Source organism: Magallana gigas, chromosome 5 (assembly GCF_963853765.1).
Source record: "Magallana gigas chromosome 5, xbMagGiga1.1, whole genome shotgun sequence".
Classification (NCBI taxonomy): Eukaryota; Metazoa; Mollusca; class Bivalvia; order Ostreida; family Ostreidae; genus Magallana; species Magallana gigas.
The window spans coordinates 8,625,363-8,640,892 of NC_088857.1; the positions used below are offsets into that span (position 1 = coordinate 8,625,363).

The window sequence follows — 15,530 nt, forward strand, 5'->3', positions numbered from 1 at the left end:
AGGTTAAGTTAACAGATGATTCAAAACCAAAAACAGCCTTTAGAACAGGTAAGGGTTTGTTTCAGTTCAGGGTCATGCCCTTTGGGTTAGTTACGGCTCCGGCCACATTTTCAAGATTAATGCGCAAAGTCTTGCATGGAATGGAGAATGTAGACAATTTCATAGATGACATTTTGGTGTACACAAAGTCTCTAGATCATCATTTTGTTGTATTAGATGAGCTTTTTCAGCGATTGCGGACAGCAGGTCTGACAGCAAAACCAGGTAAATGTTCACTGGCCTATTCAAATATTGACTGTCTCGGACATGTAGTGGGTAATGAGGAGTTGAAGCCAGACTTTGACAAGGTTGAAGCTATATGTAATGCCCCTATCCCTGTTACGAAAAAACAGTTAAGGTCATTCCTTGGTTTAGTGGGGTTTTACCGGAAATTTGTGCCCAATTTTGCTCAAATCGCGTCACCATTGACTGACTTGACCAAAAAAGGTTTACCCACTAAGTTGAAATGGGAAGATGCTCACAATTTAGCATTTCAGACGTTAAAAGCTTCACTTACTAAGTGTCCCATATTGAAACTTCCTGATATCAAGGAGACTTTCATTCTACAGACGGACGCTTCAGACAGAGGTCTAGGTGCAGTTCTTTTACAAGAAGAACTTGGTCAGAAACTCCCCATTGCTTATGCTAGTAGAAAGCTAAGAGAGAGTGAGTGCAAGTATGCAACTGTTGAGAAAGAGTGCTTGGCAGTTGTGTGGGCAATTCAGAAATTCCAGAAGTATTTGTATGGACATGAGTTCATTTTAGAGACAGATCATAGCCCACTTGTGTACTTAAATAAGGCTAAGGTCACTAACCCTAGACTTATGCGCTGGGCGCTTACTTTGCAACCTTACAGGTTTACTATACATGCAATTAAAGGTAAAGACAATGTGGGTGCAGACTACCTTAGTCGTTTGATGTAAATATGTTTATTTTAAATTTTAATGGGTTTTTCAGTACTTCGTACTTCTCTAAAAAGGGAGGTAATGTCACATTAAAATTCATCATTGTATATATTTAGTTTCGTATGAAAGAAGAAACGTTGACCATTGAAATAACTCGCACAACTATAATTATCTCAAATAAAAGAACATGTTTTGAATAATTTCATGTTTCGAATGACATGTATTTACATTCTATGAGCATGTGCAAAATCTGAGGAAATGGAACAGAATTTTTATAACCTATGTTACATTTATATATTTAATTTTTTTTAAATGCGATTATTTCCTCCGAATGTAACTTCTGAAATACACTTATGACAGCTTTAATCAAGATATGACAAAACTCAAATTCTTCAAAAGTTTTCGTATTATTAATTAAGAAACTGGGTCAAAATATTTAAGGACTTGTTGATGCACCCGGAAGGACATTACATGTTTATACATATATTATTATATAAGGATGCCTATCTATCAATTAAGGCGTACTTCCTTAAGACTTGATTTCTCCCTTTATTGATAAGTTATGTAAAATCAGTAAAAAAAAAATCCCCTGTGTATATAGATTGAACAAATGAAAACTTTACTCTTTCAGCGCACTGGTCAGTATAATGAAATCAATCTCTTTAACTTCCTGTTTCAATAGTAACACCAAGGCAATATTATCCTTCATAGTTCAAGCAATGTTTGCATATGGAGCACAACTTATAGACAGAATGAATGAAATTAATCCTAAAAATAATCAGATTTGTACCATATTTATACACTACGTTTACTTTAATTGTATTTATCTATGAGTAAGTACTGACTTTTAACGTGTTTAAATCACTTATGATTTAATCAGTGTTTGCTTTTCTAAAATGCAGTAAAACTGAAATGCATTTGACATTAAAAAATTCCTCAAATTAATAATGAACATATTAGTTTTAAATTTTACAAAATAACGCAACAGTCTTCTTAAGTTCGTTCGATAATCATAGTAACTGTTTTGCGTATGACCTCCTGACCCGATGTTTATGCACACACGGTCGATACAATCTTGGTCTGTCGCCCACTTATCCTGGCGCGGTCACCATTCAACAGTGGTGATTCCTTACTAAACATTGATGTACTGTGATTTGGTGTCTATCATCGAAATAGTTATTACATGTGTTGGCATCCATAAACAAAGTCACGTCCTAACGTCACGGTATGTGGCTGTATACAAAACAATGCGTTTTCAAAGAACAAAAAATAAGCTTGTAATCACTCATCATGACTAATTATGGATTTCTAGTATATACCTTAAAATGATATATCACAATTGCGGGAAATGCCTGATATAATATCATTTGTGGATGCTACACATGTAAAGCAAGTTCTTCCATTTCTCTAGTTGATTAAAAAAACCGAAATTATATGCAATTTAAGAACATAACAAATGAAAAGAAGCTTCAAGAAAAAAAAACTACTAACTTACGTGGTAAGCTACTGCTATCATCATTCTTTGCCACACTAGGAATGTAGCTAATTCACAAACAAAACCAAAAAAATTAAATAAATAAAAGATATCTAAATGTTCAAAACAGAGAAAGTTAACCGTATGACCAGGGTTAAAAAAACCACTTATCGGTAGTTTTTTTTATGAATACATTAAAAGCATCTTACCAAATGACAAAACTCAAATTATTCCTTAGACCAATAAATATACAAGTAAATAAAACTGAAACTGACAAAAACACTTGCATTATTTAATGTGAAAATATAAATACAAAATGCAACCAACTTAACTAGAAAGAATAAAACATATTAACCAATTGATGGATATATAATTGATTTTATTTTTATAAGTTTACGTCTTTTCAGTTTCTGGTTTTAAAAAAGCTTAATCACCCCGGTTTATCTAAATATCGGATATGATATACGAGGGTTGTCGCATACAATGTAGAGAAGTTACGTTATTTAGATATTCCACGACACAGGCAGTTGAACTTGCCAAGTGTTCTAGTTATATATTTGTATTAAAATGTGTTTTAATATAAATATCGTACCAAAAAAACATGAATTGGAAAAGTAAACTAGGTCAAAACTTGACATTCTGTGCAATGTCTAAAAACGAACGAAAAGTTAAATTCAACATAAAGAAACGAAAATCCAGATTTTTGGATATCATTTGACAGAGTGTTTTTGATTAAAAAAAAATAGCTGATTTATAAAATTGCAGTGAACAGAATTTAAGTTGGTGTTGTGTCTACGTAAGTTTGAGAAAACCCGTCGTATTATTACAAATATGATCTAAATCTGTGGATCTATGTTTCTGATTTATTGCAAATCCCTATATATTAATGTAAGGAATTCAAATTTTTGTAAATTTGCTTGAAGCACATTTCACGAATTTCAAAAGCTCGCTTTTAATTTTTTTTAATAGATGTACACTAAATGAAACTTCATGTATATATGATAAAAATTAGGCGTTCGCAATTTTTGATGCAGAATGGTTAAATCGCAGAATTGACTTCTTGCGTACATAAACAAAGAAATTTACAGTATTTGTTCCGAGACAATAGACTGTCACTAAATCTGTTTCTGTATTTGACTGATTTTTTTTCCCTGTGAAGCCTCAAAGATGGACGTCACCAACGCTGTGCTGACCATATTTGTGTGCTTTTGGCAAATCTTCCCCATCCACAGTACTGTCTACTGTCTCTAGGTCTTCTGTCTCAATGTCTCCAAGTTCATATACTGGGTTTGCAAATCCTGTTATTAAATGGAAAAGTAAATTTAAAACAGCATCAGGTTCTCGCATTTGTTATTTAATCAGGAATTATATCACATACAAGAAATCATATTGACGCAAGCGTCAAATGGGCCGCAAAATATATAATTGTTGTATGAATTATTGGTTGTTTACAGAAAAACACACCACATAGAGGAAAATAAGAATTGGTTGTACTAATTTTTATGGTAAATTTTAATATACTTTCTGCAACTTGTTTTGAAGTTTAACATTTTACTATTATCACAAAGAATCGATTTCGTTACTGTAAGCATTTCTAACGGAAATTGTATGATCATTGCCATAGTATGAAGTAGTGGAGAACACAATGATTTGTACATTACTCTAAAACAAAGTTCAACTCATCATTTAAAATTTCTCTTGGAGATTATGTATTTCAAACCATTTTGGGTTTTTTGTTGTTGCATTGTATTGAATGAAAACTTAATGCATTAGCTAAATATATGATTTCAAGGGACCTCATAATAAAATAAAAATGGATAAGTTCAAATTTTCCAGTGAATTCAAATTTTCATTTCTGTCATATTCTTGCGTAAATAATTAATATAATGTCATTTCATGATATTTTCTACCACATTTTACATGGAAATATAATAAATACAAAAGTCATTTTATTTGACACGACACATAGAAATTAAAATATATCATTTATATAAAATTTAATGACATTCAGGTCTTTAGTATTTCAGGTCTTTAGTATGTCCCGCATACCGTTTTGAAAAGAATGAAAAACTCCGAAATTTTCCGAATAGATTATAGTCTCGATAAAAACGCGCCAAATACGACAATCTACTAAGTATGACCTACTTTTCATTTACGAGTAAGACAAAAAATATGTGATATTTTCTAAAAGGCATAAAACTTTCTACATACAAATTTACTTTTAATTCATAAAAATAAGCATAGTATTAATTCTACTAAAAATGAACTATCCCGCAGAAACGCAGTAACAATATTTAAATGTGTATCAAATAACGGACCGCCTTCCGGCGGCCCGTAATAATGCCTCTCGAAAAAGAGCACTTGGGGGTTTTATAACTTGTGGGTTACTTAAATAAAAAGTATGGAAAACAGTTTAACATGTTTATAATGTTCTTACATTAAAAAACAGCATATAAGTTGAGGTATACAACGTTTAGATTATTCAACAGCAAATGCGTTCTGTACTTGATTTACTAGGTGATTAACAAAATTGTAAAGGTTTGCCCCCCCCCCCCCCAGGTCAGATACAAACAGCAAATGTTCTTTAATCATGGAGTGTACGTGTAACAATAGATCAGAATCATATTTTTTTCTTTACAATATTATCCCAATACTTGAATCAGTCTTGTTTCAAAGTAGCAGAACTCAAAATGTCAGTACTTTATGTTTTACAGTCAACAATGTTTATGACACTGCATTAAAACAAAAACAAATAATTTCATCGCCAAGAGAAACAATTTTAAGATACTGTGGTTTCATCAATATTCGCTGAACACCACTTTTTGTGGATTTCGTTGTTATGTTTAATTTATCCACGAAATTAAATGTTCATTGAAGTGCAATGTCTATTAACATTTTTTATTGATAGGATCCTTGGCCACGAATTTACGTATTTACCTATTCTTGAAACTGTGATTTTCACTTTATCCACAAAAGTTGATGCCCATGAGTGATAATGAAACCATAGTAAACATATAATGACATCAATATCATTCACATTGCTCTATAAGGTTGTCCAGAGTTATCGACACTAAAGAACAATACACTGTGGCATAATCACGATCCGATCTGAAAAAAGTTCTCTCTTTTTTATGTTTACAACTCTATATTGAAAGTATCATCAAATAAGGTTTTTTTATTAATGAACTGATGGCATATAGTTTGATGTGTGTGTAAAAAGTTTTTCGATTTTAAATAAAATAAAATTTATCTGAGACATGTATAAGTATGCTACACGGTCGAGTAACATTATTAAATTATGAAGGTTTTGTTGATTGTATTGTTTCACGCCACCTGACCTTCATTTTGAACTTCGTCACAAACTTCATCACGAACTCTGAGGATCCCAAAAAATCTGAGAATCCCAAACATAATTCCAGACAGTACAGCTGTCCAGACTGCTATTGCAATCATTCCTATCATCTGCCAACCGAGTATCTACATCATAGAAGCAGACATTTGTATCAGCATCTATATAATTTATTTCCATCTTTTAATTTATGCGAAAGAAGAATTTATTAAATATATTGATTTTAACTTTAGCTGTTCATTTGTACCATGTGTGCTTTTTAGAACAATATCAAAAGTAAAGTCAATATACACTATGTCTACGTCTTCCGAGAATTGACATATGAAATAATGTAATCTGTTGCAATTACTTACTAATGCAGATTGACTATTCCATGTATGAAGCAATCCTTTGCTCCTGTGAAAAAATGCCACGGCAATCAAACCCCAGCTGCCTCCGCCAAAGTGAACTTAAAGACAAAATGTATATTTATCAACAAGAAAACTAAATAAACAGGTTTATTCTGTTTATTAGTTTGAAGCCAATACATCGTTCATAAGATACCTGACACAACATCCAGGGGATCATCGATACCGAATCTGACCAAGAGAACAGAGTAGGCTCTGTATACGATGGCGGCATTCAGACCAATTGTGGCGGCGGCATAAGGTTCATAAAAATCATTTCCGGCAGAAATAGCAATCTATTCAATAGGTTTGTATGAATTTTTTACAATATAAAAAATCGAACATCTTAAGGTAACACATAAAAATACAAAAAAGGAATATCTATCAACTTTTAAACAATACTACCTAAATTTCCTGAAATGTTATACAGAATGGGATTTTAACTTTTTCACTGTATGTCAATCAACCGCATGTACGTTTGTAATGTTTAATTATGACGTCAAGTCGCGTTTTGTAAAGACACATAGTGTAATATTAAAATTAATCCCATGAGTAATATCCACCGCATATTGAGGTCAACATGTGATATCTATCTATCTATCTATCTATCTATCTATCTATCTATCTATCTATCTATCTATCTATCTATCTATCTATCTACATGTATCTTAGTGAATACATTCACTTGATGATAATATTCAGTTTTATTTTCATCAAATAAACAGTTTTTGAAATGACTATAATATCTACGATCATTAAGCTCGGAGTAGCCTTAATTAGAACTTTAACCTATCCGCGTTATATATACATTAACCGATTTTGTCCTGCAGTCGCACTACTTACCATTCCAGTCAAAGCACCATTGATGGCAACAAATAGACTCCACTTTTTCCCAAAATATCGATTAATAAGGAGTGAAGTAAAGGCGGCAATAAAACTGGACACGAACGGATTGGTAAGAAACACTTCAGTAAATTGTCTATTATGATATACACCAAATGGTTCTCGACATCCCCAGATGAAGCCCACGAACCCGATCAGCAGAAGAATTCCCCCTGAAACAGCTATCTGTTAATTGGAATGAAACATTATTTCACCAATAGCTGTACTGTATCAAATACAGTTGTAAAAATGGAACAATGTAATTTGTCCATGTTTTTTTTTTAGATTAGTTAAATTCACTAAATAGCATGAAATTGTTTTGGGGAGTTGATTTTAATTAACTAATTAACTCTCATATGCAGTAACTCTGGCAAAACGGAAGTTGAACTGTGTTTGGACCTAACCTCAAATGATCATCGCTGATAAGACTTTATATAGTTATTGAAGATATAAGCATTCTGTTACTGATACATGTACATAATGCATTGTTGAGTTTGATAGCGTTAATTCCATCTTTCAATATTAAACAACATGAATCATATTTGTGGTTTATATTTATAGCTCAGATTTCTTTATACGAAAATGCCGAGAATTCATAATAGAAACAAAATACGTAATTATTCAAATAAAGCTACCAAACTACCTGTCGTGAGAAAATCATTGATAAATAATCAATAAAACCAACTCCCGTCAGTACTTCAGTACTTTGATTAATAATTTTAATGCCTAATTTCGTTATAGTGGGTCATATTTAAACCTAACGGCTTCCTTGTAAATTGTTTCATTATGTAAATGACTTCTCTAGATCTGCAGTAGCTTATTATAATGTTAACTACATAATGACACTCAGTGACAGGATCAAAGTAAAAATTTTGATCCTGTCACTGAGTTTCATTATGTAAATAACTTCTCAGCAGTAGCTTATTATAATGTTAACTAGACTAAAACTACCATATTTACAAAGTTTGTTTTTACCTACATGTTGTTTACAAGGCATAACTTTTTATAGTTTTAAGTAAAAATTTTGATCCTGTCACTGAGTTTTATTTATGGATCTGTATATTAGATTGATTTCAAAGCATTCTACCTAAGTCATATTTCGAAATTAGTTATACGTATGTTGGTTTGTATAAATGTCAAATATAGAATAGTTCAATTTCTTTAACTATATCTATCATATTGTTTTTTTTTTATGTGGTGAAAACCCACTCTATAGACAAAAGTCAAAAAGATATTTTGATTTAAAAGAACATAAATTTCTGCATTCTGCCTAGATTGCATATCAAATAACAAATAAGAGATTCTTTTTTCTATGTAAAAATTGTTGTTCTATGTGAACAAATGTGACTCTTATATCAAATTATCAGTTTAAGAACTTACAGAACTCATGTTCCTGAGAAGTTAAAGTTTTTTTCTTATTTGATTGTGTGATCTATGAGCTCCAATCAGTGTCCCTTCTGATCCTTGGGCGTTATTATTTGTTTTAACGTTATGTTACTATATATCTGGAAGCTAACGTCGAAGTTTGAATATCATGGTCAATATCGTTAGTTCTAAAATGAGGAGTTTAAAACCTTTTTCATTCTATTATGATTATTTCCCTTGAAAGTGGCTCTGGCCTTTTATTGAAATAAATGTAAAACCCGTTACTCAAGGATGCTTTTTGCCACATTTGGTTAATGTTGAAAAAGTGATTCTTGAAAAGGTACATATGTGAAAAGTTCAATATGACAGCGATAAAGACAGACTAAGGCATTATTTTTTTTAAAGATAAACTTACTTTAGCCAGGTTTACTTTTAAATACTTTACATATATCCCCCTCAAAAAAAGAAAAAAGAAAATTTTTCAAAAGTAAAAAATGATTCGAAAAAAAATTTATTTGGCGGGAATTTCATTCAACTGTATTTTCATTTTTTTTAAATATTCAAATCAGGTTGCATTGCAACATACTGGCACTGAATGGCACCTGTCGTTAAAATCTTTTTTAAGGCTGGGTTCAAATCGACCGGTTCTAGGACCAATCATCATGGCTCCAATGAGTGCTGCGATTCCTCCCATGACATGGACAGCCCCGCTCCCGGCATCATCCTGTACAAGTAAATATGAAGAAAACAAAATGCATTAGTCCACTTCAAGTGAAGATATAGCTTTATAATGAATCTTTTTAAAAACTTGAACTTGACTGGATCATCCTTAATATGACTTACGTATGTGTACACGGAACATTCTAGCTATATAGTCGAGGGAATTGGGTTACATAGTTTTGGTTCTTTAAAGTTTATAAAGTGAACTTTGATATTATAAATGTCATGAGTTCAAAATGGTGTTTTAACTTATTTGGCATCATTTCTATTCATTGTTGATTGAATAGTGTTTGTTATATTAAAATGAAAAGTATTTATTCATGCATAGAATCCAAACTGCTAATGGCTTGGAAATTTGGAAGCAATTAAATAATTCTTGTATGGTCAATTGAACTGAATGACCAACTCCTTTTTGTTAACATCTTCCTAAGTCTATAGTTTCTTATCCGATCCGCAAATATATAGAGCGTAGCGGATCAGGGACCCTTGACTTGGGAAGACGAGTCTTTAAAATATCCACGTACATTTCTAGGAAATCCGATTGTATTCCGAATGGCATAAATTATCGTAGAGAATCAATAAATTGCTAGTACTTGATAACTGATGTTTGCATCGTCCAACCATCCCTTTTTGTTGAAAGTCCAATGCCTGACCACGGGATGGATAAAACCTGTAAAGGATTACATATTTACATACGCTAGAACTGTGGTATTCACTCCCCTAGCATTGTGTGGCATGTTAAGCATGGTGGTGTCACACTGCTGTATGAGAATGGGTTCCGTAGAATTTATAGTGCAACAATAGGCCGGGGAAAATGTTATGAATCAATATTTGTGCCATAAAATTATCCTATGTAAAAAGATACATTGTCAAATAAATGTAACACGAAGTGTGTTAATTAATTGGGGACAGATGAGTCGGGCTGTCCTTTATGTCTGATATAGAGCTGGTGTCTTAGTGCCTTGTTTTAAACTAAACTCTCATATAAGAGACAACGATAAGCACAAACGAATGAATGTATATAAATTATTTAAAATTCCTGCCGCCAGCTATTATTAATTTTGTCCGTTTTTATTCATACGTTAAAATACAAAACTAGCAATTCATGTTGAAATTTTTTATTGTTTTGCATTAGGTGCTGTGTTAAATTCAGTAATTAAAAAAACAATTTTTGCTAGGTTTTTTTTTATCTTAACCCTGGATTTTATTGATTTAAGATTTACTCCAATTAATTTCAGTAAATGCATCTATCTCGTTACAGCAGTTTACACAACTAGAATCGTGTTAAACCACTCCAGGTATCTTATTAATCGATATACAGGACATTATATTCAAATAATGTATAATATTGATGTTTTGAGGTCAAAAAGATTATTTAGTCAGTTGAAAAGTACATTGTCCATTAGGGACAATATGCATGCCTTTTTTATATCAAAGATATACATCTGATAAAAACGACAATTTTTTTATCGTGTATTTACTGATAAAATGGTATTGGAAGCTTTAATCTGGGTATTTATAGTAGTTTTGATGTGAGACATGAAATCACATAAGAAGACAGATGAAAATAATAATACATGTATTTGGGAAAATCCAAATTCTAAGCCCTTCTTGCTTTGTGATTACGATTTGTATAGTTTTTCTGGGATAGCTAAATCATCATGTGCTACAAAAATAAAAATTTATAGTGTATTGCAGTTATGTGGAATTTTAAGTTATTGTCCTTTCTGCAATTTTTCATTTAGAAATAGTTCTGCATTATGACAAACAATTTTTTTTTGAAAAATAAAATATATTTGAAAGGACAATATGAAATAAATAATGTTTGTTACGTACCTGTTATGAACACAGTGTAAATGAAATATGCGATTAACCTGCAACGCTCCGCAACAGCACCAGCCACTATCGAAGAGGTTATAGTGGCAATTATCCAATGAAGACCGAAAACGTAATCCCAAAACTTGTTGGGATAGTAAATAGTCTTGCCAATAAATTTGTCTGCAACACCACCATCACTTAAGGCAAGGACGTAACCTAATGAACAATTAACTACTCCGGAGATAACTAAAAAGGAAAGAAAAACGCATTACATTTGACAGAAAATACAAGATTCATTTCTTTAAAATACGTTATTGTACCTTCTTTGGGTTCAAAATCTTGAAGCATAAAGATTTCAGATATAGATTAGAGTTCATAGTGTTTGATACACGTCCAAAGAGGGACACATTGTAAAATTTTTTGCATTTAAAATTAAAATCATCGTTATTTCCATTAAAAAAATATGAGCTTCAATTTTCTTTTGGAAATTTTATATTGCAAATTTGTTAATATACAGCTAAAATGACAAAAGGGTTATGTTTGATAAACTTCTGTCAGTCGTTGTCGAAAAAGCTACCTATAGTCTTTAACTGAAGCAAAATTAAATAATTTTCTTTTTACTCAAGGTAGAAAAAAATCGTTCTATATGAATCAATTATTGGCTTATTTCAATCTTATTTGTCACTAAGGTTTTGCAATTGGTTAGTAGCAGAATTATGATGATAGCTGGCTTTAACAGCACAGTAAAAAATTTTAAAAGTAGGGCTCAAATTGCTTCACGAAAACTTTGAAGATCAATTGGACTTCTGCCCGAGGAAAATACATCATTGGTAACGCATACAGACCTAGGTTTGCCTGCTCTATGTCCAGCAGTAAAAATCAGAACTTTCAGTGAATTTAACTTGATTTTTAATTAATGACAAATACAGTCCCACTCTTTTATCAGAACCCGTAACACTTTTCACTTTTACAATTTTGGTAAAGGCTCTGTACAATGTACTGAGTCCAGTAGTGAAGAAATTAAAGTCGCACTCTTACATCACGCCCCCTGGGGTGATTTTACAATTTGATTGAACATTCCAGTTTAATGGAATTCGAGTTTAACGAAAATGATTACATGTATTTATTATAAATTGTGTAAGAAAATGCAAAGATAACAACTAGACAAATAATCATCCATTTTAAAGTTGACTCACGTAGATTGACAAAGTGCCTGATGATTATTCTCTTTGTATCGCTGATGCAGACAGCACCAACCTCGCGTATGACAAATCCAAGTTGTAATACTAAACAAAATAGAAAGCATCAGAAACAAATCAAAGAAAATAAAGAAACTAATTTAAAGTAAATTCAAATAAATATCTATCATATCAAGTTGATTAAAAATGAAAAAAAAGGTTATATTCTTCTTCATTTCTTACAACTGTACATCTTGACACTGGAAAAAGTAATAAAGGTTTATATGTTTATATGTTTAAGGTCTTTTTTTGGCGAAAATCTGGCATAGGAAAATGACACAAGTTTTTGATGTTTAAAGTCAATGTAAATAAGCATCACATGAGGTTTTTTTTTAACAAATGTATACTTATAATTATTAATAGAAAAGTATCATTGTTCTCACAAAGAGCAATTTTGCAAGGTTTTATGATTTTATTAATCCTTTATAATTCTGCACAACTACATAGCAAAAATTAAAAAACGTTGACCCCCCAAACTTAAAGATTAACATAACACAACTGATTACAATGTCAGTCTTCTAAAAAATCTAAAGGTGTGTTTTGGGGTACGTATTAAGATGCAAATATATGTAATATACCCTTAGATTATATAAACGACTCAAATAACTTGACGTCCGCAATGTTTATTACCTAATACCAAATGTTCTATAATAAATGCGTCTCAAGGTCTGTTTATTTACTATTCTTGGGGTAAGTTCCCCAAAATTTACAAATCCTTCACCCTGACCCATTGGGCCATACTAAAAGCACTCCAAGAACCACCTGATTTCATTTGAACCGCAAGTAATAATCTTTTTTAAAACCAGTTTTCAACCAGTCAGTTAACTTTAGGTAACGAGGCAAAGTAACGTTTTTAATTTGGTCAATTTTTAAATTGTTTACAATAATTTAGTAGTGTGTTTCAAATGATCAACTAAACTTTGATTGTGAGAACAGAGTTATGTTATAAGCAATTAGATACCGAGCTCACGTTTCTTTGTTATGTTAAAAAGGTTGGTGACATGTTTTTTTTTTAATATTGGTTAAATATCCTAGTTAATATGTTTTTCAAGCTGATTGTATATATCTGCTTATTCATTTTAAACATTAATAAAAAGTATTTAGCATCTATCATATTCAAAATTAAGTCTAAACCTGTAATAACATTCAAAATGTAAAACAGAAACGTGATCTGAGCGTTGTGTTTACATAACAACGAATTGTGCGGTGTTTATATCGCTTATAACTCAACAATCTGATTAAAATCAGATCCTTTGATCCGCTCACGAAGATCGCTACACTAGGAAGATCCGCTCACGAAGATCGCTACACTAGGAAGATCCGCTCACGAAGATCGCTACACTAGGAAGATCCGCTCACGAAGATCGCTACACTAGGAAGATCCTAGTGTAGCGATCTTCGTGAGATTAAAAGCGGAAAGTAAATTTTGACTAAACTCTTTACAATGACATTTAAGCATTTCACGTGTGCATGGTATGACCGGTACGATTTTTAAAAATGAACATGATGTCAAATACTTACAGATTACGCCAACATAAAACGACAACACTGGAAAACTACTCACAGATGTCATATTGCAACACTGTAAATATTGTATTGCAATTTAAAATTATTTCTTGGTAGAATTCTAACTAGTTTATGCGCAGTATGTCAGCTAACTTCCTCGTTAAATGTCGTAAAAATAGATCGTCGACATAGACAGTCAAGCGTTCAAAACGTCTTCAATTACCCATACTTTTTTTAACGAATTTCAATGCTTTTTTTTTCTTACATGTAAAAAACATCCTCAATGTAGTACCTTGATCACAACAAAACATACATTGTATGACGAATTAAAAAGATATGTGCTAAATATACAATATTGAATTGACCAAAAAATATATGTAATAAAATAGTAATGGAATATTGAATCAATACCGTTAGCACACAGCACAGAAAAAAGAGACACAACATGCGTATGATTCAAATATTTATATTCATAACTAAACTCAAAAATAAAAAGATTTACCTAGCCTGGATAGTATCATCAAACCTACAGCATACTATAGTTAATGCCAGAAATCTGTATTGCGGAATGAACAACATCTGGAGGTCTGTACCATACAGAACCAACACCAAGCTGCAGCTATACTAGAATGTAAAACACTAACCATTCTATATGGATGCGAATGTTACAAAACGATCGTGATAGACTCACAATTTATAAATCACAGTTCTTTCTTACCACGTTCCTCCGACTAATGCTAGCATACTATATGTGTAGTACTCCGAGATCCTTTCCAGTTAAGAGGACATGGCACCATTATTACCAAACGGCGATGGAAATGAATAGGACCTGTGCTCAAGAATAGCGATACATTGATCTCCAGAGAGTAAGAGAAGGAAAGGGAAATAAAGAGCAACACAGAGAAGACCATTGGAGAATGAGATGAATCCTGGGAATCTTTGACTTGGTTGGCCCATGCGTATAAGAAATAGTGGATATGAGGTTTGTTGCCTCCCTTCTCTAAAAGGGGTGTAAAAGGACGATGAAGGCAAAGATAACGAAACTTGTCCAATTTTTGCCCCGGCCTGCCCTTTCAATTACAGAAGAAATTATATTCGGCAGAAATACAAGCACAAGGATAAATTGAATTGTTTGAAAAGAACTTTTACCTGTTTTGAAAATTTATGAATGTTTTCGATATCCCAGAGAATAAATGTACAAGTATATAGATGACTCAGCCTCTGGGAATGGGGTAGAAAGAGTATTTTATATGGTATTACGTAATTGATAGAAAATAGATTATTTCTTCCGAATAAGACTTTTGAAATATTTTATGACATTCAGTCAAGAAATTATCAAATTAAGCTTTCTCTCACATACCAATTATTGTTACAAATCATGAGAACACGGTCAAAGATATCGACACAAAGACATGTGGGAATATTCTAGGTAAAAACACATCGAAATATGTGTATGCAGCTGTAAGAACACTAGTGTATCCGAGGATGGCGAACCTACGATTTATGTACTGTCACAATTATTCTATACGTGATCTCTTCTCTATATAGTTTATGATTTTGTAAAATTGATTAGTATATTCACCAGTTTTAATTGAGTTTGAGGACTGAAATTTATACACAAAATACAAACTAAAAAGGTATGAGTAATATTTATTTTTATCAATTTCCTGCTTTTATAGCAATATCAAACTAATATTTCCTTGTTAATTCAAGCAATATTTGTAAAGAAAAAGTACGCAATTATTTTTTTTAAAAAATCCAACGGGCAGTTTTGTTTGAAGCAGCCAATAATATTTTAAAAGGAAACTTAATATGTATGCCTTTTCATTAAAATTTTCATTTAAAAAA

The 15,530-nt window shown here is 31.8% G+C and overlaps 1 protein-coding gene across 2 annotated transcripts; it reads right to left on the reverse strand.

Annotated features, from left to right (window-relative positions):
- Positions 1-2,780: 2,780 nt before the first annotated feature.
- LOC105331867 (putative ammonium transporter 1) lies at positions 2,781-13,875 on the reverse strand. 2 transcript variants are annotated; one of them, XM_034482437.2, is made up of 10 exons: positions 13,698-13,872; positions 12,135-12,224; positions 10,957-11,184; positions 9,714-9,790; positions 8,987-9,124; positions 6,997-7,221; positions 6,311-6,449; positions 6,121-6,215; positions 5,757-5,895; positions 2,781-3,716 (listed from the first exon to the last, which is right to left on the reverse strand). In XM_034482437.2, exons 1-10 carry the CDS (start codon positions 13,747-13,749, stop codon positions 3,580-3,582), a joined length of 1,320 nt encoding a protein of 439 aa, XP_034338328.2. In that variant the 5' UTR covers positions 13,750-13,872; the 3' UTR covers positions 2,781-3,579. The 2 variants fall into 2 exon arrangements, with proteins under 2 accessions (XP_034338328.2, XP_065939803.1); XM_066083731.1 differs by lacking the exon at positions 5,757-5,895 and having other exon boundaries at positions 13,698-13,875.
- Between the last annotated feature and the right edge of the window lie 1,655 nt (positions 13,876-15,530).